The 26,704-nt window shown below is 39.2% G+C and overlaps 1 protein-coding gene across 3 annotated transcripts in view; it reads left to right on the top strand.

Annotated features, from left to right (window-relative positions):
• Window positions 1-26,350, top strand: part of LOC131459450 (coronin-2B) — a 31,298-nt gene extending 4,948 nt beyond the window's left edge. The window contains exons 1-12 of one of the 3 annotated variants that reach the window (XM_058629310.1): window positions 11,429-11,600; window positions 13,214-13,414; window positions 18,716-18,832; window positions 20,216-20,365; window positions 20,797-20,961; window positions 21,534-21,650; window positions 21,783-21,887; window positions 22,621-22,717; window positions 22,803-22,915; window positions 23,782-23,872; window positions 24,066-24,205; window positions 24,389-26,350. In XM_058629310.1, coding sequence (XP_058485293.1) covers window positions 13,214-13,414; window positions 18,716-18,832; window positions 20,216-20,365; window positions 20,797-20,961; window positions 21,534-21,650; window positions 21,783-21,887; window positions 22,621-22,717; window positions 22,803-22,915; window positions 23,782-23,872; window positions 24,066-24,205; window positions 24,389-24,523 — 1,431 coding nt within the window. In that variant the 5' untranslated portion in view covers window positions 11,429-11,600 and the 3' untranslated portion in view covers window positions 24,524-26,350. Of the gene's footprint in view, window positions 1-11,428; window positions 11,606-13,213; window positions 13,415-18,715; window positions 18,833-20,215; window positions 20,366-20,796; window positions 20,962-21,533; window positions 21,651-21,782; window positions 21,888-22,620; window positions 22,718-22,802; window positions 22,916-23,781; window positions 23,873-24,065; window positions 24,206-24,388 lie in introns of those variants that run through there. The other 2 variants (XM_058629309.1, XM_058629308.1) reach the window with 2 other exon arrangements.
• The last annotated feature ends 354 nt before the right edge of the window (window positions 26,351-26,704 follow it).

Here is a 26,704-nt window from a genome sequence, read left to right as displayed (position 1 = left end):
AAAGCTTTGGTAAATCATAGATTAAATGTCTATCCTATTTTTATATATATAGGTTTTAACAGTAATAGTCGTTTTATTTGTGTAATCAGTTCAGAAAATAAACCTTAAAATTGAGCCTTCTACATTCACAGATCCAAACACATCTACATGTACACACACTACGCCCACCATGAATCCTAATTGCATCTGATTTAGACCATTGGCCATTTCTCAAGCTTAATGTTTATCCGCACGCTGTCACACACATACAGCAAAACACAGACCAACACATTAAACCAAAGAGCAAAATCTCTAACCTAACAACTCAAAACCTGTTATTCCTATAGTGGGGGAAAAAGGGCTTACAGCAGTTTAGGTGTGTGTGTGTGTGTGTGTGCAGGGGTGTGGAATGGGGTGGTTGGAAGGACAAATGGGAAATAGTTGTAAGAAAGCATTCACCACAGGAAGACATTCAGATCTTATGAGCTCATTGCCTGTCAGAAGAGTCCTTACCATGATCACTCTGTGTGTGTGTGTGTGTGTGTGAGTGAGTGTGTGAAAGAGAGAGAGACATTTTCAAATCTTTGGCCTGAGATCTGTTTCCAAAATACTTGGGAAAACCCTTCATTCATTATGTCACTTTGCCACAATCCAGACGTTTTCACAAAATATCGAAATAGGACTTGTTGTAGTCTCTGTTGGCATAAATTTTGGGAAATATTGCTGAGAATTGTATCGTTTTCATGTGAACTAACTGGAAAATAGGAACACAAGAGAGTGACTTTTATCTGCATACCTTTTCCCCACCAGCTGAGATAAGTTGCAGAGTGTGTGTGTGCGTGTGTGTATTCAGGACATAGGATGTGCTTCCTGTTTTTGGGCCTGGGGATAGGGCAATATATGCAATAAATGCGCTGACACAGGATGCAGGTTATACACTGTAAAAGTATGTTGTAGTCTGGATGGGTTTGCTGAAATGATTTGGTGAAAGTTACAGTTTGTCAGTATGAAATCTTCTGTTTAGCTTTTACTCTACTGTTCATAATAAAATAGCTTGAGGAACTAGGTTTCCAAACCCATGTTGCATTTTTTTATCCTTGGATGTCAGCTCTACCTTTTACTGTAAAGCAGAATTTAATCATGCTGAAGCTGCAGCTGTCTGTTTTTCTTTCTTTCTTTTCCATAGTCACTCTGGCTTGGTCCATTCTGTCTTTGTTTCTGTGATTGTAGACTTTGTGATGTATGCTTGTGTAGCGCCCTTAGCGTTTCTGTACGAAAGCACATTAACGACACTCACATTCTTTCTAGGTTCGGGAAGTCAGTCACCTCAATCTTTCAAATGACCCAAAGTTAGCAAATGAACAATTGACAATTTATTGCCTCACAATGATGAACTTGCAATAATGAAAATAAAATACAAAAATAGAGCTCTTTTGGAAAGAAGACATTTAAATAAAAGTGTCCCTTCTTTTAAGTTGGAAGAGTTCAGTTTATCTGACTACCTGGGTAGATTTTGTGTGTTGTGTGTTCTTATCTATGTCAGAGAGTGAAGTGAGTTGATGTCTGTTGTTCTCCGGAGTGGATCCCACAGCTGGCCACACCGTGCTTCTTCTCCGTTCGTAGTCGAATGATTGTCCTAGCTCGCCACTGAACCTCCCAGGGTTCAGAATCAGAATGCGCTATTCCTTAATCCGGCAAAAAAAAAAGATCTACACACATAGTGCAGAAAACATATTGTTACTACCATATCTCTGTTCATCACATGACCTCAGACTACTTGTACTATGAATATCTTCCATATATGTATATGCCCAGTGGCAGGATATACAGTATAATCGTCTAATCGCAGTAAATGACTATGTTTACATTTATCATAGAAATATTTTTACCATTTCACAATTCTCCATCATGAAGTTACTTTTTAATTTAGACTTATTTACCTTTGTAGAGCTATACTTATATATTCAAACAGCTTCTTTTAATCAACGTTTATCTTTTTAACTGTAGCATATATGTAGCCTATATTAACTTTTTTGAACTGTAAATGAACTGTATTCAATTGTTTTACCAACATAAATATTTAAATAATCACAGTAAAACAAATCACAATATAACAATCATCAGTTAGAAATTGTAGATTTGTACATACTAGAATACCTGAGACTGCTGGCACAACCATGACTAGCGTTAGCATCTCGCTAAAAGCGCTAGCGTTAGCATCTCGCTAACAGCGCTAACAATTTTCTTAATGTTATTTTACACAATTATAAACACAATACCACAGTGAGGAGTTTGAAAATTAAATAGCGTAATAGCTGTAACTCTGACTGGTTTTAATGAAAGTATTTTAATAAAGGCATTTTCACAACCAAACTTTATCAACAAGCTAATAATGAGGCTTAGCCTCCTAACATGTAGCCACCATGCTTACCGGAGCTCATACAGAAGGTTTGCATGGTGAATCAACTCTTCTTATCCAAAAGAAAATACAAAACTCGATCCTCAGTGTGTTAATCTCACTGCATTCATCAGGTCATTACATCGTTTCATCAGGTGGGCTCTGACCGTGACAGTGGATATGGAGATGATGCGCCACCTTGTGGTGGGCATGATAAACACCACTAAATTACATAGATGGGTCTAGAAATCATGTGGGCTACACTTTTTTGAATAAACCACAAATAAAAGGAAGGAAATGCAGAGCCCTTGAGGCTTAATGGGACTCTCAACAGATGACAAAAGTAGCTCAAGTTGCCCAGATTGAATATATAGGCCCACCAAATATAAGCTTGAAGGAATTCCAAGCCATCTCTGCAGGTGCTTGTTGATTTTCTTCTAGATGCCCTCTACAGCAGTAATGAGGAGCTCAACAAAGCCTCGGCAGAAGTCCAAACTGGTACAGCCAAGTCTTCCCTCTGATTTACAGCATTGGTGACATTTGCTCTGTCTGTCATTGATGCATCAAACCACTTACCTAAGCACTTGATTGGCTTGTCCTCTATGGATGGAATGACCTCACCCTGGACTTTTTCTTCACAATGCCCAACTTCCTTGGACGTGTGTCACAGTTGTTGTTGTGATGACATCCACGGAGTGCCGGCTGGATGATGCCTGACTCCAGCCTGAAGCCATTATGAGTTAAATGGGGGAGATGGTACGTCTTGTTGGAATCCCTTTTTGTATAGGTCCTTCCAGTCAGTTGTGGACTTACCTGATGTAATGTGATCAGCCTCCAGAGTGTGGTATGTGGTCAAGTCCTTTTTGAATGAGGTTATTTGGTACTGACCCATAGGCTTTGATTGTTAGGTCATCTTTCTTCTGCTGTGGGCACTGATACATCACATGCTAATTTTTCTGGAAATGGGCTTTGTAAAGCGATTATGTTTGGCGGACTGTGTGCCTATTTTTATTAGCCTGATATATCATCATAGAAAAAATAAGAACTGATTCCACTGAAATTTAATAATTCCCAGAAACCATATTATCAATGTAACTGTCAGTAGGCAAGTGAAATGATTCAGCAACAAGCGAAGTATACAGTACAGTAGCAGTGTGTTTAGTGGACAGTCATAGTTACTAGTGTCACTACACTTACACAGCTGCAGAATGTTGCACTGCCAGTCCACTGCAGTGACAGGCAGCATCTGCAACAGTAGCTGTGATCTCTAAAGGCTCGGAGATGAAATGTCATGGAATCTTCTTGCATAGTTTCATCCCACATCACATTCCCAAACATGGGGCTGACAATGAAAGTGCTGTAGTATGTATTTTCATTGCTTGTCTGCTAATGCAACGTCAACTCTGCTTTTAGCATTGGTTTAGATTTAACATATGCAAATGTTGCAAGAACAAAACTTAGTCAATTTTTAGACTTATAAATGGCATATAAAAAATCTTGACGTGTGGAAATCTCACAACATATCAGACATGTTGATTAGAGCTTTTCCTGTGAAAGGCAGAGGCACAAGGCAAGTGCAGAATGGGAAATACAATTGGCAAAATCACAAGTTAATAGTTTCTTATGTTACTTATGTTTTCTTTTATATTGGACCTGTTTGAGCTCTTATTTGCCTTATTTTTTCTTGTAAAAAAAACCACATACAGCACATCAGAACACAAAGACTTTTAATTTATATTTGGGTTAACCACTGAGAGAGACGGTGAACAAGTGAGGGAAGATGATACTACCACCCACTCTCTCTCTCTGTCTCTCTCTCTCTCTCTGTCTCTCTCTCACTCTCTCACACACACAAACACACACACGCAGATATCCACGTTAGAGTTCATCTGGGCCAAACTCAGCAGTTTATTTTGCCCATGGGCACTGATAGCAGTGTAAATATAGATTAATCTCTGTAGCACAAAATGCTTCTATTTCTTTATCTCATTCCTCGTGTGTGTGTGTGTGTGTGTGTGTGTGTGTGTGTGTGTGTGTGCGTGTGTTTCAGCTCATATCTCTTCTCTTCCTACTTCTTTAAATTGATGTGATATTTTGTTTAATCTTAATGGTACAGTATCAATTACACAGTGGGGTAGACATGGTGTTCTGATGTTCTGAGACATCTCAAGTACCTAAAGCAGTAGGTAAGTGTGAGAGTTGTGCCTCAGAAACCCTGATGTAAGGCTGATTTGTGTTGAGTTGGCATTCAGAGAGCTCAGATGAGAAGAAGCAGGTGACCGTGCAGGAACCCAGTTTCAGCTGAGAGATCCTGTAGACTTGATTATGATGCCGTGTGCTATTGAAGTGATTCTGATTTGCTGATTAGTCTTTCTGAGGGAATTGAACCTGAAACATAATGTAAACAGAACAGTTCTGGTGAGTGTGGTGGTGCAAAAAATATAGAGGCACAATATAATAATCCTAATGTTTGTCTTGATGCGTTTTTTTAAGCAGCGGCTTAGTTTCAGTGTAACATGTTCTCCCTCTGTTTCATTGCTATCGATATTTTGCCCACATGGTTTATCTGGTTACATAAGCAGAACTATAGATAATAAGCAACTATAGACATAAAGCGTGTTTCTATTCATTTGATTTCACATGACACTATAGTTGTAATTATGCCATCTTGCCTCATGTGCTATTTTAAAGTCAATAAAACAACTACAAAGAGATGGGAAAAGACCACAAAGACACACGACTAGTAAAAACAACCATAAAAAGAAAAACAAGTAAATTAGAAGTAAAAAAAAAAGACAATGAAGAGATTAAAAAGAGACACAGAACAATTATAATAAAAAACATACAATGTAATGGCAAACAGATGTAGGCTGTCAGATTATGTTGCTCCAGCTCATGACCACCGGCAAAATCTGCAGCCTCTGTAATTACTGTGCACATGAATCAGCACATCTCTAAACAAACACTGAAGTTTATCATTTTCACAAAGGCATTCAGGTGTATTTTAATAGGTGTCAGATCAGTTCAAAATACTGATATGATTCATTACTGATTTGACATGGATAGGTGAAAAAGCAAGAAAGAAGCAGATAAAGGCTTAAATATGACTTAGGTCAGAGGGGCGTCGATGAAGCCAATAATAAAAGTCCCTCAAGGAATAACATCCTAAATTAAATATGAGTCTCAGCTCAGAGAAGTGAAATGAGGTCTGCGTTTTACAGCTGCATTTTAAACTAGGACACATAGGTCTGCTGTATTGTAGAGATCTAGTTAACAGGCTGGCAATAAACGGATCAATGCAACAGACTGGAAAGGGGTACATGAGTGACCATGTCTGTGATATCCTGCATATAGGCTAACATTGTCCTTCCATGTTCAAGGTATTTATTGTATGCAAATTTGATAATATGCCACTTTAACACTGCAAAAATGTATGGAACGTAGCAGCATTAGTTCACGTTATTTGCTGTTGTTAGCTCTTCCTGTGAGTGACCTCATTGCATTAACCTTCACCTACTTATTGGAATACTGTCATTTCAAATGTCAATTCATCAGCTCTTTGTATGTGATCAATTACATTATGATCACGTTTTGTACGGTAGAAATGACTTTTTACAAGTTTATTACAGAGACAGAGATGAGTGCCTTTGTGTCTTTCATTTCTGCTGAAGAATGAGCAGAAGATTTATGTCATTTAAAAGTATCATGAAGATCTTCATAGAATTACATTATTTTTACTAGCCACTGTCCTTTGGCTTCTTATTCGACCTCCAGAGGACCTTGCCCAAATGATAAACATGTACTTTTTTTCCCTAAAATTAACATTTCTTTACATCCTGTAGTTTATTTGCCTTTTGTGTGAAGTGATTACTTTAAAGTTACTATAAATATTTTACAGAGAACTTACCTCGCTGCTGTTGGGATGCATGTTTGTTGGTTAAGGGCTTCTGTAAGCAGATGTTTGGCTTCTCAGTAAAACATCAGTAAAACATTTAAATAGGCTTTAATTTAAATGGTTTAAGTGTGCAGTCATGGGTGTGTTTATGCAGTAAACCAACCAGTCGCACCAATAATGCTGGGAGATGTACTTAGTGGATTGCGATTATAATGGAAGACTTGGCAGAATGCTTCTGTGCAGAGGCAATTGTTTTAGGTTGTGATCCGTCATTTATCTTTTTATCTTATATGAATCTGCATATATGCGCCTCAACATCTTATCCTAAGCCACACACAGTTTCCCAAGATAGATTGAAATGGAGAATCTTAACAGATCTGAAATAAAATCTCATAGACTGATTAATCATTCCACAGAGCTGATTGTGTGAAGTTACTTCAGTGATCTGATTAAAGTTCTCCTCCTTCTCCTGCTTGGTTGTGCCCACTGCCAAATTGTTTTCTCATTTTAAACCATCGTTTTCTGCTCTGTTCTGTGTTGTGTTGTGTTTTGTTCGCCCGTGAATCAACTTTGTGTCGTGTTGTTTCTGTCAAAGTTTGTGAGCTTTCTCCTGAACAGTACCGTTATCTCTATGTATAAGCTTCGTTCAAGCAAATGTCCACAGTGTAAAAACAAAGCAAATTCAAGAAATGATTACAGCAGTTTGTCATACTGTATTTAATGTGAAATTTGATATAGAAAAAAGTCAAATATGTAACATTCATATATTGATGTCGTATTGCTATAGTAAATTAAATCCTTAAAATCATCAATACTAATCAATATCAATCTTCAGAGTTTGTGTTGCATTATGTCTATAAGTGTGTGTGTGTGTGTGTGTGTGTGTGTGTGAGTGTTCTGCTCCTCCACTTTCACTATTCTGATGATGATTGATGACCTGCTGGTGTTTGCTTTCTTCCTGTTCTACTTCCTTACGCTGTCTTTTCTTTCACCTTGAGCCCCATCGTTGTTTCTTCATCTCCCTTCATCTGTATTTGTCTTGTTGCTGCAAACCCCCCACTGTTATTTGGGGCGTGGGCCCCAGCTCACATCATTACGCTCCAAAAAGCAAGTGGCAGCTCTCCTGGGGGAAAAACCAAAGCAAGCACAGGGGTGGTTATTAATTAATGCCTTTCCTTTAGATTTTTGAACCTAAATGCAAATGAAAAAAAGCCTCTTATTTATGTTTAAATGACATATTTTATGTGATAAAGGTTAAAGAAAGAAAAAAAAAAAGGTATTTTGAGCAAAATACAACAATACACACTCAGATTAATTATATTATCAGAATGATAACACTAACAGGTTTTACAACGCATGGATTCCAGGACTCCCACTCCTCCATGTCCTCCATATTGTGATTAAAGCCCCTCAGTAGGATTTCTGTGTTTCCTACTCTTAAGTATGTTCTTTGCACCATTACCACTGCTTAACGGTTCTGGCTTAAAGCCTATAGAGCTGCCATTATCTGAGCTCCTGCATCTCGCACCATTATCACAGAGTAATATCCTGTCATCATGTACTGTACACCCACTCACCTCCTATGCAGCGTTATTTCAGTCCTCGTCATACTGTTGTCCACTTTGTTCACGAACAATAATAACGGTGACCAGGTATATAATCTGAAGTAATCTTGCTAACATGCTAATTTGAGCTTGAATTTATTAAGACTAAGAATGTCAGTATCGTTCAAAGCTCATTGACTGAAGCACTGAACAAATGAAAGTCATACTTTTCCAGTTGGTACCAGTTCAGTCAATAATAAAAGGTTTAATATTCCTTGACAACACACCTGATGTTGTCAATCTATCTATCTACCTATCTATCTATCTATCTATCTATCTATCTATCTATCTATCTATCTATCTATCTATCTATCTATCTATCTATCTATCTATCTATCTATCTATCTGATGTATACCTATTTGAATAAAGCTTTATTTATAAAATAAATTGTACTCAGTGTGCATGCTTAGACAGCTAGATTGTTAGGTTGCAGTTTGACAATATACGGTTATTTAAGGTTTTTAATTTGAGAATATTACACCACAGTTCCAAATTCTTGGTTATGTGGTTTAGTAATTTTGAATTGTTTGTTACAGTTCTGCATTCTTGGTAAATACGATTCCTGAATTTTGGGTTGCTATCGTATTTATCAAAGGGTCTACGGTACAACTACAAGTTTTAAGGCCAACGGTGAACTACTTGAACTGTTCACAAATAACACAGTAACATTAATCATTTAAACTATCCCTAAACTACATGTACTCAATACTGGCTCCTACAATGGGGTTAGAAATATGGAACATTACATCACAGTTCTGCGATGTTGGGGCACAAAAAGTTTAGAATTCTATAATGCCTCATCAGTTAAAGGTCCAGTGTGTAATAATTAGTGATATCTTGTAGTGAATTGGAAAATTGTGTGGAGGTCTCCTCCACTCATGCCTTCCTTTTCCTCGTTTATAAGGGAACTATGCAGAAAGGATGTTCTTCTTCTTCAAAACATGTAACACACGCTCTGGCTTTTCTCTATTTGGACAGCAAGGCACTTGTCTATAGTACAGTCGTATTCTAAGGTTACAAAACCTATTATTTAAAGTGATTCCTCTTGAAAAGAACACACTAGAGGAATCGTGTAAGGTTGAAAATCTAAATTGTTATGTCACAGTTCAGCAATGTATTATTATGTAATCCTAGTTTTGTAAATTTGAATTGGATCGTTGTACCACATTTCTGAAATGTTGGATCACATTGATGTGACCCACTTAGACAAAGTGTTAGAAATTGTTTAATCTTACGTCAGAGTTTTGGAACGTTGGGCTCATGTTAAGTTAGACTTCAAGAATGTGTTGTGTAAGGTTAGAAATCTTAAATGTAACAAAGCATCAGCCTTAACTTCCACCAATAATGTTGACGGTTGGCTGTTAGCCATTAATGCAAATCCTTTACAAAGCCAAAGTATTTCATGGCCTCATGTGTCACATCTGATCTTTCTGTAGCATTTCAGCACTGTCAGCTGTAAAGTGACACACATCAAGTCCCTCTCCACACTCAGAGAGCGCTTTTGCCAAAGGAACCAATGGGATATTTCTGTTTTTGTGATATTTGCTTGCAGAGACGGAAGTCATGATAAATGACTGAACAGTGTCACTGCCAAGTGAGAGGGGGGAAAAGAAAGAGCTTGACATTGTGGCCTGACAGGGCTTCACTGAGTCGTCATTGAATCCTGAGGATTTGTCTTTTGTATCTATTGACTGTGAGCTCAGATGGTTCCACTTCCTTATTTGGCAAACGCACTAAGGAAATCTTGATTGGAAAAGTTAACCCATTGATATAATTTGATGTGGCTTGAATAGGCTTGTATGGTTCAAAACGACCGTGTGTGTGTTGCCACCGACTGTTTACAGTTGGAGACTGTGAGACTGAGCTGAATGAGTTCAGTGAAGTGATGTTGATATTGTGAAAAACTGGTAACTGTAAGTTGTTTGTGTTTGTAGACATTTTATATCGGCTTTTATACTTTGACGGACAAAAACAGTTGCTGCTGTCTTAAAATTTGAACGAGGATGAAAAACTAGCGTGCACAACGTAGCAGCAGCAGCAGCAGCAGCAAAATAATAATAAAAAAAAAACCTCATTAACACAGCTCTGCTGTCTCGAGTTTGCTGCCTTACAGCCATGAACCCTCCAGTAAATGCGTGCTGTACTGGTGCAATGAGACAACATATGGTCAGGGAAACGACACACAAGTACACTACACAAACACACACACACACACACACAAGGTCTATAGGCCCAGGGCCAAGACTGTGAACAGACAGTGAACCTGCAGGGCTCCACCAGTATTTCAAACACATGAGGAAAATCACCAGGGGAAGCAATTTTCACTGTAACACCTGCCTCAGTTATATTTACACAAAAGTTTTTTTTCCTTAACAGACATCAGGGTTCATCAGAAAAAGAACAGTTAAAAGCTACAGTTTCATTACATATTTAAATATGCATTTGAAAAGAACTACATGTATTAGAAATTAGAGTTTCCCTGATATAAAGAGAACAATTATGTTTGTTAGTTTTATTTTTTTAAATGTAAATTTGGTGAACACATTTCAGACATTTCCTTTGACACCTAAGCCTTTTTTTTGCTTATTTTAACCGTTAAAAGGGCCAGAAATTGTCCTGTGCATAAGTGCTTTTGCTCTGTTTTCCAGAACAACTTTCAATATATGGCCGTTATTTACAATTTACTGCATGTTAAAATAGTGTATTAACAAGTTATAATTAAGAAAACCAAAAGGTTTTATCTAGAGAAAACCCTGTAGTTGTACACGAACACCAGATGTAATAAAACATATTTAAAATAACATTTGTTTGAGCTTTTGTCTTAATGTCCCAAAACAGGCCAAAAAAAAGTAACTAAGTACAGGCGTTTTTTCCAACTCTCTCTGGTGACAAGACAGTGATTTGCCGGCTTCCTGCAACAGCGTGAGTGAAATTAACATAATAACCACATATTGATTTTGACTTTTTGATTTGCAAGTTCTTTCTTTCAAAAATTGTTGGATTTTTTTCCGGTTGCAGAATTGCAGTAATGCAAAGTGCGCTTGTGTTAAAGGGTTAATTCACAACAATAGCTATAAAACAGGTTTTAATAACATCAAATTCATTTGATCTTTTAAGACGTTTTTAGGGAAATATATTCAGAGACCAGGAGTCATCCAGAATTATAACAGGACATGAAATGCATTCAATTCACCATCATTTTTTTCTTTTATTCAGCACATAATGCAAAATGCAAAAACAAAAGCGTAGAGGGTGTCCTACCCACAGAGTGCAGGATGAGACTAAAAAAACAGTATAGAGATGAGATATAAAAGGATGGAGGGGGTGAAACACATCTGGCGGTGCAGGAAGAAGAAGAGCCCTCATCTTTTCAAACAAGTGCTGGGCGGGAAAGGAAGGAGGATGACAATAGATGTTGAACCGTGGAAGAGACAGAACGAGACAGAGGGCTGACTGAATGCCAGGATGGGAGAGAAGGGTATATGAGCAGGAGGGAGGCGGGGACTTCCAGTCCTCCAGCTATCAGTAGGAGGAGAAGAGGGAGTTTAAAGGGGAGGGAGAGCATGAGACAGAAGGAGGTAGAGTGCACACATGCCTCCTGCTTGGAGTAGAAGAGGAAGGAAGAGAGGAGATCCTGGTGTCTTGCTTATAAGAAGACTGAAAATAAACCACAGCAGGACACAGAACACTGTGACTGTGGTGTCACAGTAAGGAAGAGCACTGGTAAGGTAAGAGGACAGATTGATGTGTAGTAGACATGACAGGGGGAACTGGACATAAAGACATTTTAATGGTGAAAGTATGCAAGATCTCCCAGTGTGAAACCCTGAAGGCAGTGACACACACGTCTTGTGATCTGTGTTGGTAAATACAGTGTCATTTCCGCTGTTAGTCTTTTGGATTTTGAGTGTGTGTGCGTGTGTGCGTGTGTATGTCATCATTCTGCAAATACTGGTGAGACAAGACAGACACAGTCAGACAGACATCCTCTCTGTCTCATACACGCCAGTGGGCAGTGAATGAGCATCCTTGTGAAGAGGGCTCAAATCAGCCGACTCTTCACTCCCCATCTCCTCTAACCGTCCCCCGGGCCACTCTCTGCTGCTCTTCTGTTCTACATTAATTCTTTAACAAGCTGCCATTATGCTGCTCGTAGACACACGGCTCCAGAACAGCCGATCTGGATCAAATGTGAATCTGTTTTATGAAGTGATTCATTTTGTCTGAATATGAATATGTATATTATGGATAAATATACATCAGAGTTAGTTAAATCTCTTAGAAATATGTCACTTTTTTTAAACTTTACCAGTCAGTAAGATACAGTGGATATTGAAGTTGAACGCTTGTGTTTTTCCAGTTTGGTTTGAGAAGCAAAGGGAATGGAAAGACAAAGGCAGAAGTTTGCATTAGCATGCGTACACCACTCCGACCACCACTCTGAGAAACAATGCTCAATAGAGGTTTGTCTGATATCATCCAATGTTGCTGCCACTGATTTGCCACTGAATCATGAAACCTTTCACCCCCTCTGTTCCTCTGCCGAGCTCGTAAAGTCACGGCCATTATGCACATGAACAGAACCGGTTTCAGAAAGTGTCTTAAAACAAAAAGAGTGAACAATTCCCACAACTTCTGTCCCTTTGAGGGCAAAGATCATGTCACAACCACTTCCTGTGTCTGAGCCAGCGACTGTCAAAATCAAACTCTATCAATGCATTCTCATGGTGGTGAAGTGGTGACACGCACTAAAATAGACGAGTCATACTGGTGTCTTTGTCATGTTTTTGCGATAATGTTTTACGGAAGAAATGTCGGTCACATTTATCACGAGCTCTGTAGCTCCATGAAATAGTGTCAAAACACTTGTCACCCATTTTCACTCTCCCCGTGTCTCACTCCACTGACCAGTTTGGGTGACTTCACACAATTGCATGTGTGACTGCTATCATGCTTGCACAGATGGGACAGCACACCCTGCAACTGTGGGTTTGTAGATGGGAATGCAACATTAGACTTCACTGATTCCTCAGCATTACTAGTGAAACATGTTCAGTGTTTATTTTGCTGTAACATAACCACAATATAAAAGATTGGGAGCACTTTCTGCATTCAGGAAAGTTAAATAGTAAAAAGTATTGGACAAGTTTTCAAAGAGGGGAGACACTTTCGTTTATCTCTGCTTTTCTGGCTTATTATACTCTATGTGGGACTTTGCTGTTATCCTCTTGTTGGTCATTTCACAGTGTTTTTAAAATGTGTGCATTTCTTTTGTGTTTGCATTGGACAAACGTAAATGTTTGGTCGTTTATTTCTTTTTCTATTCTTCATCTCAGATGTCATGGCGTCCGACCTACCGAAGCTCCAAGTTTCGAAACGTCTACGGAAAAGTAGCCAACCGGGAGCACTGCTTTGACGGCGTCCCAATCACCAAGAATGTCCACGACAACCACTTCTGTGCCGTCAACTCCAAGTTCCTCGCAGTCATTACAGAGAGCGCTGGTGGAGGCTCCTTTATCGTGATACCCGTGTCCCAGGTAACCGGCGTCTTTACATTCTTATCCTTTCGCTGCAATCGCAGCATAGAATGTACAGTATATATATATGCTGTATTTGGGTGTGGTACCTTTTCAAAATACATACATTTAACAATCATAGCTTGAGTGACTCATGCAGATTTAAAGACTTTTTGTAATATAATGGGTTTTTTTTTATTTAAGGGTGTCGCCTTTTTTTGTGGTTTCAGCTTTTTACCCGCACAATAAAATGTGAAGTTAAAGAGCTTGTTTCCACAGAAATGAAGCACAGACATTACCTGTGAGTGCAAACTGCCAGTCTTAAAAGTTCTGTGTTGCCAGTGGGAGCTCGGTAATAGTGGTAAAATCCTACAAGAGACTACTGTTGTTTTGTGAGTTTGTTTCTTTTTTCTTGTATAGTAAAAGTGAATGTGTTCCTCCTTCTCACACTCACCAGATTCATTCAAATGTACTCCTTAATTATTAAATATTCACCGGCCTACATGTTGAGATTTTATTTGTTGAAGAGATTTATCCAAATAGTATTTTTTTCCAGGGTTTGCTGACTTGTGAGTCTGGGTGTGGCAGAAAGTCTAAATTAACAACAATGCAGTCAAATTATGAGCTCTTTTGTGCTTTGCAGGTCACTCCACTTTGCAGACAACGTTTTAGCTCTGAGAGACCATTAAGTGTTTTGCTGCTTAAGAGAGCCTGCATGTGCCAAGCTGCTTGAAAAGCTCTTGGCTGCAGAGCAGAATCTATATTTTACTCTACAACTGTCTCTGTCTGCCTCTGTGTGTCCTTTTTTTTTACTTATAGCTCCGTGATAAGCTGTTTGAGGGTTGGATTTAGGTTTATATATGATGTTAAGTTTCATTCTATCCACTAGAATGATTTCCAGTGGCACAGCATCACGTGATAAAAGTAAAATCTACCTTCTACAGTGTTCATTCAAATAAGTAGGATGGTCTGGTGTGGCTGGTTTTATGTGTAACTGCTAAGTAGCTTCCTTGTAACTCCAACTAAGGAAACAGTAGACCCTGCTGTATAATATTATGTTAATGATATACATATACAGTATATATATATATATATATATAGTTCCAGTTGTAAAAAGTGTTGTGATTTTTCCCTTTCCAGCAGGATGTTTTTAATACTTAATCTCATGAAATTAAATAATTTGACCAAACACCTGGAAAGGCTTCTTTGTAAACTACTGTGTAAACATAATGCGCTCATAATTCATGAACTGAAACTAAGGTCATAATGTCATTGATTTCCTGCAAGTCAAGGTAAATTGCACTTAAGCATTTCCCACATGGTTTCCGCTGAACTGGACATGGTCACGTATCATATTTAGCTGCAGCACAGACGCTGGCTGCTGCTTCACACAGTATCAAGCGTCAGGTCATCCTTTGTATTAAACCGTTACAATAAGGACGAACAGTAACAAAATGTATTGCATTCAAGTTTTTAAGTTATTTGAGGCTCCAAATCATGCATTATTTGTCTACAGGAGGTGATACATTCTCTTAAAATTAACTACAAACACACAGAAAATTGATGGCATACATTTAACATAGTTTTGTAAGGGTATACGAATTCACATTCTGTTAAAGCTCCAGCGCAGAACTTCTAGCACCCCTAGAATTCTGAGGAATTACAAAACTACCCCTTAACTCTCTTATGAGAAGTATGCATGCTTATGCAGGTTTAATAAGAATGAGGAAGGCTATGCAAAGTCAGTTTCAATGCAAGTTAAGAGTCGGACATTTTTTTTATGTCATGTAAACACGTTAGTCTGACTAAAATGGAGCTATAGTCTTAATCAGACTAACATACCTGGATAATGCGATACATAGTCCGATTACTCCTGCATGTATACGCTTATTAGGACTGGACTCAGACTTGACTTTCTGTGCATGCACCAAACTGTCCTCCCCGGTCTTTGACCCAGAAGTAGAAGCAGACGTTCAATCTAATTTGTATCACAGGTACGAAACAGAACCGCAGCACGCTCGTTGTTTGTTTTTCTGTGACGTAAAGGTCAACAGGAAACTGATTCAATACGAGCACTAGCTTATAGAGAGATACAGCGTCATCTACGGAGGCGGAGTCAGACGTACACGCCAAAATAAAGCGATTTTCTTCTCCACAAGTATACTTGTTCGATTGTCTGTCTTAGTCAGACTACAGCCTTAGCTCGATCAAACTGTGCATGAAAACACCCCGAGTTACACGGCTGTGATAACATAAAGTAGCAAAATGAAAAATCTAATGTTTAATATCATTAAAGACATGATTTATACAATAAATATTAATACATTATGAAGCTCCTTCTGTCCCTGTCGTGGGTAAAGCTAAGAGGAGGTACAAGCATAGTAGACAGCAAGAGAGACCGACACATGGTTGGTCCCAGACATGGTCCCAGACACTGTCAGTGGTGAGTGGAAGAACCCTGCTGACACCAGCTGGCACACAGTCCTGGCCAGACAATGACACATAAGGACACCAACACTTTCTTCTTCACCTCACTGAATCATGGAGCAAGGGGCGTGGTGCTGTTGTGAATCAAAATGTCAAACAACTGCCACACCGAGGCATATCAGTCAGTTTGCTGATCAACACTGATCATGTTAAATCCTTTAAAAGCAGGGTAGGTGATCTTGTATGCATGCTTCATCTGTTTAAATCATCTTGATATCCCGATGAATACATGAATGAAGCAATGAATAAATGATACATTTTAGCAAAATGGAAAAAAAAAACATAATTTGAAGTCATAAAGCTTTATCTAATCAGGTTATTCATCACAGATGAAATGGTTAGACAGCCTGCCTACATGCACACACGTGACCACATGATGGTTGTTTATATTCTTTACGTTAACAGGTGCTTGTCATGCTCCTCTTTCCAACATTTGCACTCTATAGGTTTTAAACTGTTATTATTGCTATTTTAAACAAGTGCAGCCTTATTATTCCTCAGTTGTTTCTTGCCTTAAATGTATCTACAACGTATTTTGCCTGGTTTTCTTACCAGCAGCAGGACGCAAGACACATGAGCAGTATACATTATTTCCCTTAAAATAATTTTAGTAATTCACAGTTCCCATGTTAACAAACAAGGATGTACTTTGCTGCGGTATCATGTAAGACGTTGAACTGTAAACAAGGTCTCACTGAATACCCATGATCCTGTGACAGAGACCAAACCACCTGACTGTCCTAACTCTGCAGGCAGAGCAGACAAGCAGCATCAATGAGATAAACCACAGCATTAAAATATTCAATTTATTTAATTATACTGTACATGATTCTGCATGGGCAATGGCCCTTCATAGGGAAGAGAGCACATTTAATATTCTGCTCCAAATCTGCAACTAACTAATCAGATTAGTTCCTTCCGTCCTTCCTTTTCCAATGATGTAATTCAACTATTATCTTCATTTCAGCCACAGGAGGCATTTTATAGTTTCCAGACACAAATATTATACATGTATTTGGTTGTGATATACTGTAATTACAGAGCAGCAGAGCTGACCCATGTTAGTAAGGATATTATTGAGTGTTACATATGTGTGGTGGTACCTTGTCAGTGCGTTTGTGCGTCACCAGTGGGGATTTTCAATAAACTGCGGAAGCACAGTCAGGCCTAATGTTGCTCTAAGTACATTTCCAATATATCTGTCAGTTCACAGTTACTGTACATTTGCTGTCTTGGTTGTTTTGATCGTCACAAAAATGTGAAAAAAAACAACAACTTTTTCCCGGTTTTATCGTCATTTCTGAACATTTTCACTCAATCAAAAATGTGTTTTTATAGGAGCAGTGTTCAATTCTGACATGATTGCTGTGAGAGCCTTTCATAGTGCAAAGTCATACAGATGACTGCTTTGTGTTAATGATAAAATCATGTAATGTTTCTGAGTTTGCTCTGTTTATGAATAACTGTGTCCCTCTGTGTACAAGCAAAACCCACAGTATGTTTGACGGCTTAACTAGAAACTATGAAACACTGAAAAATATATACTGATCTATAAGATCTATAATTAATCCCAAGCTGCACTATATAACACAAATGTTCAGTTCAAAAATATCAACAAAATCTTTACTGGAAACAGCCAAAAGTTCATTATTGTTAAAAGGCTTGATGATGCATCTGAGGTCAATGTTCAGGGTTCAGTGAGGACAGCACATGTAAACACTGTGGCATTACTGCATGCTCTGAAACAAAGCTCTGAGGATTGAAATCATCAAATATTAATGACATGAGGAGAGATTGTAAAAGGTAAAAGATTTGTGTTGTCTGTTGTTATGAGCCAGTGCCCCTCTGTGGACTCTGTGGGTTATTGCAATAACAACAAAGAGCCTCAGACGTCCCTTTGCAATAACCGGGTCATTTTACTTCTGCTCTGGATATTTTATTGGTTTTTGTTGATGTTCACTTCAACATGAACCAAGACTGGTTTTGTTTTCTCATCAGTCATTATCTGAATGACATATAATTAATAAACTCAAACTCAATCTATGTGTGCAATGCACAACATGGATACATTCTATTTTACCTGATTCTAATTTAATGTCAACATTGTGGCACACAGAACAGAATGCAGGCCACTTCAAACAGCCTGTCTCATCCAATATGCACAAATGGAACTACAAGGTTTCATCCATATTTTAACAAAGACAACATTAGACGTCCAACAAAAGAAATCACTAACTATTAGTAGTTACAGTTGAATTCAAGATACAAAAAAGAATGGTTTGCACATTCTCCCCATGAATGTGCAAACCCCTCACAGAAACATTCCACGTTATCAATCCTAGAATGTTCTTGCTGTGAGGAAACAGCGCAAACCACTGCTCCATCCTGCTGGGTGGCATGGTGGGTCAGGCTACCCAGAAATAATGATTGAAATTCTGAAATATAATTAAACGTCCTGTCTGATTTCCAGTGGATTGCATAGATAAGCATATCGGCTATGCATATACAGCAAACAGTTTTTAGAAATGGACTCTCATCAACCTCCTATGTGGTTAGTTGTCATAAACACTCACTTCTGGTGCAAGATAAAGTGACCCCTGCCTGGGACGTCCTGTAAACTCGGTGACAAGAACTGAATGATAAAACTCCTTTCATCACGTTTTTTAAGAAATTAAAATATGTCTGTACCAATCAGGAGTGAAAGCATTTTAAGTGTAATTGCAAGATTGTTTTAAATCAAACTAATGTGTAGTTTGTGTGAGGAATATGTGAATGTTAAAATGTGAATGTGATCCACAGTCTGTTAAATGTTGTGCTTCTGTCGCTCTGTTTCAGTCTGGTCGTCTGGATTCTCATTACCCAAAAGTGTGCGGCCACCATGGCAATGTACTGGACATCAAGTGGAATCCTTTCTTTGAAAACATTATCGCATCCTGCTCTGAGGACGCGTCGGCAAGTGACCCACATTATTTTATTCATTCATTTGATTATTTAATTGATTTTGTTATCATGGGATTCCTGGTTCAGTCTCCTCAAGTGTCCTTGAGCAAGAAACTGAATGTATGATGTGAGTTCATTGTGGACAGAAAGTCGCTGATTTACAGAGAGCTGGTGTCGCACGCAACGTTGTGATTACATTTTGTTTGGCAACTGCTGCAGTCGAGCAAATGACAGATGTAAATGTGAATCTGCTGAACAGTTTAGTAACTGATTATATGAAAAGACATTAGACACATAATCAAATCTCAATCAGGATCAGTCTTAATCTCACATGGTTCATGACCAAAGCTTAGACCCATGTTGGCTTTTTTTCTTTTCCATCACATGCACCTGTCACATTACACTACTGAGCACAGAAAAGTGACGTACTTTTACTTGTTGGAGAATAATCTCCTCTGGTCACAGAGCTTCTAGTCATAGCTGTAATCCACTTTAATCCTAATATACGGGGCTTCAGTGATAGCATGTGGTATATTTTGATCAGAGGGAGCTGTAGCTGCAACATAGTGACAGACCTTTGTTAATAAATGATGGAAAACACGCAATGGCCTCTGACAGAGTACTTAAAACAATTCAAGTGGTAAATTGGCCTAAATTGAATTTATTGTGTGTTTGTGTAAGTTTTAAATGCTTTAAAATGATAATTTTTAGTTTTTTGTAGCCTTCGAAAAAGCCTATTTTTCTAAGGGCCTTGCGTTACATTTTCGGCCATATTTCGACAGTAGCTCAAAAAGCCTGAGTGTACGTGTTGCTTCGTGAAGTGGAAGCTTATGCCACACAAACATAGACAAATCACATTCTTTCTGTTACATTAATGCCGGGATCAGACTTCACACCATTTTTGTCTTTGACCCGCAACACTACAAGTTTGACCTCTGACCCATCATCACTCACAGCACTGCACGGGTTCATAGGTCATTGGGTAGACGGGACAAGGAGTTGTCAATCATTACTCACCGAGTTGTTATTTATTTGTCATTGCAGTCACTTAAGGAGACTTTAAAGAGGCAGAGGTACTGTTGCCAAAGTGCCTTCACTATTCCTCCAAACAGCAGCAGCAGCATCCCTCTTCCTCTTCACCATGTTTACGTCTGTATATTACACCGCATCAGAGCACTCTGTTATCCACTTATCCGACACTGGAAAAGTAGTCTGATCCTGGTGTAATGTCACTGCAGTTTCCTGACTATTTTGGAAAAGGGAGGCGTGAGCAGAGAATTCTGTTTGTTACATTTGTCATTAGTCTCATCATCAGTCGTTACTAATTGGACGGACGACCTGTGTTAATGTGCTCTGTGTGCAAGCTTTATGATGATGGATGCGTGTCTGTGTCAGGTGCGAGTATGGGAGATCCCAGAGGGTGGTCTGAGGCGAAACATGACGGAGGCGGTGCTGGAGCTGTACGGTCACAGCAGACGGGTGGGTCTGATCGAGTGGCATCCAACCAGCAGTGGCATCCTCTTCAGTGCGGGCTATGACTATAAGGTACCACATCAATCAATCCGTTTATTTATGTAGCTTATTCAATGTGCTTCAGGGAAACAACATGCTTGAATCAACACACTTAAAGCGAGGTTTCATACGTTTGGAAAAGTTAGCATTCGCAGGCTACATTTTGAAAAGTGCAGCCAATTCAAGATTCAAGATTCAAGATTCAAGAAGTTTTTATTGTCATTATGAGGACATAATGAAATTTTTGCAGAGACTCCCGGCTTGAGGTACACAATAAAATAGCAAAAATAACGAAGGACTTAACATTTAAATAGACATAACGAAAGGATTAACCCTTAAATAAGACCCGAAAAAGACTTGACATTGACACAATGAATCTGACCCCCTCATATGGAGTCCCCCCATAATCCCCACCAATGACTCAAGCACCACATAACTCAACATCAACACAATCCTTCCTTCAGATCCTGATCTGGAACCTGGAGATCGGCGAGCCGGTGAAAATGATCGACTGTCACACTGACGTCATCCTCAGTATGTCCTTTAACACAGACGGCAGCCTGCTGACCACCAGCTGCAAAGACAAGAAGCTGCGAGTCATTGAGCCACGCTCTGGGCGAGTCCTTCAGGTGAGAGAGAGCCGAGTGATGCTTCGGCTATATGATATAAAACTATCGATATGAGTGTGGCCGATGATCTTTTCGTTTGCCATACTTGGCATGGCTTGGCATGATTCACCTGTCTGTCCATCACCGGGCAGAGACAAACAACCACTCATACTAATCTGCAGATCTTTGAATAAAATAGAATATCTTTATTGTCATTGTAACATCCATCCATCTTTATCCTTTATTGCTTTATCTTCCACATGAGGGCACTGGTGCCAATCCCAGCTGACAAGGCGGGGTACACCATAGGCAGGTCGCCAGTCCATCACTAAGCCAATATACAGAGACAAACAACTATTCACTCTCACACTCACACCTACTGTCAATTTAGAATCCAATTTGCCTAATCCCCAAATCTGCATGTTTTTGGACTGTGAGAGTAAACCAGAGAACCTGGAGAAAACCCTCATTGTAACATCCATACCACTTCATGATGCTTATGTTAAATGCAGTCTTAGACTGAATGTATTAAAATCGTTGATGAATTGATGAGCAAACACTGAAGCCGTACGCTCTGTTTTCTGATCCACCAGCAAGCCAGTTGTAAGAACCACCGCGTAAACCGCGTCGTGTTCCTGGGCAACATGAAGCGGCTGCTCACCACTGGAGTTTCTCGCTGGAACACGCGGCAGATAGCTCTGTGGGATCAGGTCAGACAAGACAACACCTCCATATGGCTCATGCTTATAATACCGAGTGGGCGGAGCAAGTGTGTGTATTGGTGTGTGTGTGTGTGTGTGTGTGTGTTCACTTCACTGTGTGGTGTCTCCTCACACTCACAGGAGGATTTGTCCATGCCAATTGCGGAGGAGGATATTGACGGCCTCTCAGGACTGTTGTTTCCCTACTACGACGCTGACACACATATGTTGTACCTGGCAGGCAAGGTCAGAGCCGTCTCATACTGTCACAACATGGATTTTGTATTACTACTATGTAGTATATATACATATATATGTATATATATACATACATACATACTTATATACGTACATATATATGCATATATATATATATACATATATATGTATATATATGTATATATACATACATATTAGATACATACATATACATATTACATGTATATACATATATATTAGAGCTGCAACTAACGATTATTTTCTCGATTAATCGTTTGGTCCATAAAATATCAGAAAACCTTAAAAAAGGTTGATCGGTGTTCGTCAAACTTGGAAATGATGATGTTCTCAAATGATGATGGTGATTTGTCCGCAAACCAAAATGATTAACTTAATGATTTCTTTGTTATCCAGAGCAAAGAAATTAATAAAATACTCATATTACTTCCTTTTTGCTGTAAACAACAAGGGCATTGTCGCGTAATCAGGGCACAGGAAATCAATTATCTGAAAAGAGAAAATATGAATACCAAAATAAAACGGGAAACAGGAAACTATCCCCTATCATGTAGGAGGCAGGAGATATATACAGTCATATACAGTATGTCTATGTTAAATATTACAAGAAGCAACATCTAAAAGGGCTCAGTTTTGCTCTGGAAATTCAGACTGTGGTGTAATGTACTTTCAGCATTCCAAACTGAAGACACTGAAGAAACACCTTCCATGAGTTGCATCTTTCATTCTGTTGCCTTTGCAGGGGGACGGCAACATCCGTTACTTTGAGATCACCACAGAGAAGCCGTACATCGAATACCTTATGGAGTTCCGATCCCCGGCCCCACAGAAAGGACTAGGTAAGTCATTTTGCTGATCAGCATTATAGGAAGTCACCTGCTGAGAGCAGACAGTGTCACTGCATGCTGCTGTTCTTGTCTGCAGGTGTGATGCCAAAGCATGGGCTGGATGTAGGCGCCTGCGAGGTGTATCGCTTCTACAAGCTCGTCACTCTGAGGGGCTTGATTGAGCCCATTTCAATGATCGTGCCAAGAAGGGTGAGTATATGAAGTAATAATAAAATTAACTGATTATCCTCTACCAGGTCGGCAGTGAACAGAAATACATTGAATTCAGGTGCCAGTGTACTCACGAGGACAACGGAATTATCCATCCATCCCTCTTCTATCGCTTTATCCTCCACATGAGGGTCAAGTGCCAATCTCAGCTAACATAGGGTGAAAGGCGGGGTACACCCTGGACAGTTCACCAGTCCATCACAGGGCCACAGACATAAACAAACAACCACACACTCTCAATTTAGAGTCTCCAATTGACCTAATCCCCATATTACATGTTTTTTTACCCAGAGAAAACCCACGCACACGCGGGGCAAACATACTCCATGCAGAAAAGCCCTTGTTCCGACCAGGTCTTCATGCTGCATAGGCAAGAGTGATAACTACCACGCCAACTGTGTGGCCACAGCCAAATATCACATTACACTGGCAATAATTAACTGGCTTCCCTGTTAGTTTTTAATCACCTAATGGCTCAGCTCCCCAGTATGTTTCTGACCTGCTCATTAACTACCATCCCATCAGACCTCTCAGGTTCTCAGGTTCTAGTTGTACTCCAGGTAAAATGAGCAGCGGTTAAAATAGCATTTAGTTACTGTGGTCCTTCACTCTGGAATGTTTTCATGAAATATAATTCTGCAAATACTGTTTCACCTTTTAAATCCAAATGAAAAGCCTTTTTGTTTTTATATTAAAGTGACTTTAGTTGCACACAAAAGGCAAATTCATCCAATTCATCTGCGGATAAAAACCTTTATGGTTGGAGGGTGAGATCAGCAAATCTTTTGGACCTTTTTCCCCTTCCACCTTGTGCTCAAACATGTGTTGTGTTTCCTGGTTTACAGTCAGACACATACCAGGAGGACATCTACCCCATGACGGCAGGAACAGAACCTGCGCTGTCCGCCAGCGAATGGCTGAGTGGCATTGATAGAGGTAGGAAACACATTGGAACACTGGAATTGTATTGCTTTTATTTATTCATTCATTCATTGATTCATTTTTTTTTCATCTTTAGCCAAATATAAACATGTTGTGCTTAAATTCATTTAGACAGGATAGATGTTTAAACACAGACTTACAGTAAAACAAGGTATTTTCATATGGGGTTTTCGTATTTTCCCAATAGACCCTGTCTTGATGTCCCTGAAAGAAGGTTACCAGCGGCCAAACAAGTTAGTGTTCAAGGCCCCAGTAAAGGAAAAGAAGAGCGTAGTAGTGAACGGGATTGATCTGCTGGAGAACGTACCACCCAGGACGGAGAACGAGGTAAAACTAATATTAGAAAATGACTCTTAATGAGGACAAATATTGTTTAAATTGTACTGTTTAACCATAAACATGCTAAATGTCCACATATTGGCTGATCAATCTTATTTTTACTACTTGGGTTCTAGTTACTAGATACTAAATTGAAAATCTTGTCAAAATCTCTTCTTTCTATTTTCAAAGCTCCTGCGGATGTTCTTCCAGCAGCAGGAGGAGCTCCGGCGGCTGAAGGAAGAGCTCACCACCAAGGATGTGCGAATACGTCAACTGGAGCTGGAGCTCAACAACCTGAAGAACGTTAGCCCCAACAACGTCTGACCTCTTTTCTCCATGGACTGGCAATACTGCTTCCTTTGCCCCCGAAATCTGACCTCCAAACAATCTCCTGAGCCTTCCCACTCTGCTTTTTTTTGATATATCACAATATAACTTAATTTATGCTGCCTTGCATAGCGCACACAATAATGTGATCACTGTTTGATCATCTCTCATCTGGTGCAATGATTAGATAACTGAAATAATAACGTGATAAACGTGAAAAATGATTATGTTATTGAGGCAAGGCAGCAATCACGGTTTGACACCTTAACACGGAATTTAAAAATCTGTACTTTTGAGCTAACATAGCCTCGAGTGTTATGATCAATTATAGCATACTGTTGCCCGAACTAGACTCCTCACTGGCTCCTAATGTTTCTCTTCCCCAAGGCCTTAGATTCTGCTGCAGACACAGTTTGCAGCAAGCTGCAACATCATCTTGAAGAGACTGACGTGACGTATAGCACATCACGCACATCTGCACACAGCGGACGAGAAGAGAAGAGCATTTGGACACACACAGATCGTGTTTTCCACAGAGCTGCGGATTTCATTTCTTCTCTTCTTACCTACAAACGTCGGTTGTACATTTACTTCACATCTCGGACACATGCCGTCTTTTCCACGGAGTACATATTTCACTCACATGCCGTGTTTTTATTCTTTATTTAAATAAACGCCAAGGCAGCTGGGGAGACCTGGATGCAGGGCTGGCGTCTCCAGGCTGTTATTGGGTTTTAGGGCTAATTCTGAGGGCCATGATGTATATTTGTTTCTATTTATTTGTCACATTTGACTTTTTCTAAGTGATAACATTTGCTAATCCCGTTGGTTTTTTTATACGATGTTGCTGTGAAAGTAATGATCGTGGCGCTTGATAGACTTTGCTGATTATTTGTGGTGAAGGGCTGGTGCAAGGGTTGTGTGAAACTGTACCTTGAATGATTGTTTGTGTGACTGGAGATGAGGTATGGAAAATATAGTCTTAACTAGCCTGTAATATTAACCATCCTTTTTTACATTTAATCAAAGTAGACTTCATTACTATCCCTGATACATGTTAGATGTGTAACTTTGCTCTTGTGCCTCTCCTGCACCTCTTAGATTAGCTTGCGCTTAAAACTGCTGCTTAACCATCATTTTATATTGTTTAAGAAAGTGGGAACAGGTATTGCATTTGATTGGTTCTATTATGACAGCCGGGTTGCTCATTCTGCTTTTAACGAAGAAAACGGCATTGCACATAAATGGTAAATGAATAGAGGTTCAAATGAAAGTAGAAAAATGGTAAAAAATTGACCGTAGACTGATGAGCTGCAGTGAAAGCCAGCCTTTTCATGTTGTTTCACTCAAATCAACCATCTCTGAACAGTATGAACTAAGATGAACATACACCGGATATTTTGCTTTTGTTCACTAAAACCAACATTGACCGTCCTTCCATTATGTGCAACAAAGCTGGATATTAACCGTCTAAGTTCACCCTGGGTTTTCAATGCCGGGTCGAGTGTGTTTAAGTGAAAACGGTGGAAAAACTTGAATAATGTCAGAAACATGAATAAAGTTCATACAGTGAGGAAAAAAAACGTTGATGCCTGCCGTTAATGTCAGCTGGAGCGACATTCTACAGTAAATGATCATCAGAACTAAAAAGGGTTCTTTTTAGATTTCTAAACTTGCTTTTTTGTCTGATGATGAACACACAAAGATTAATCTATGATATATATATATTTTTTAAGTTCATATCAGACTGCCATTAGTGCCAAAGCAGAAAGAAGCAGTTAATGTGTGATGAGTAGACTAAATATTGAACAGTGTGTGGGTCATTTTTTTTAATAAAACACATCACAGGCGTCAGTTTTTATTTCTCCACATGTGGGGCTGAGCTGCGCTGATACCGAAGGAGTCAAAGCATCAACACTGTCAGGAATTCCAAGAAAAGCTATAATAGTTGTGTATTTATGAGCAACTCCTTGTTAGATCCTGTTTTAAAAATGCCGATTTTGATCCGATTGTTCAGTGGCTTCGAGTGAATCCACTTCAGAAGACGAAAAAACAGCCTTTAACCTGTAGTTACCTTGGTAACGGCCACTTCCACTGCAGGATGGGTTCTTCCAAGTGGAGAAAACAAAATTAAAACCAACCCTAATGACTTCAACCAAGGACGACAAACTTCAAAAT

This window comes from Solea solea, chromosome 5 (assembly GCF_958295425.1).
Source record: "Solea solea chromosome 5, fSolSol10.1, whole genome shotgun sequence".
Taxonomy (NCBI): domain Eukaryota; kingdom Metazoa; phylum Chordata; class Actinopteri; order Pleuronectiformes; family Soleidae; genus Solea; species Solea solea.
This window is presented reverse-complemented; position numbering and strand designations above follow the sequence as displayed.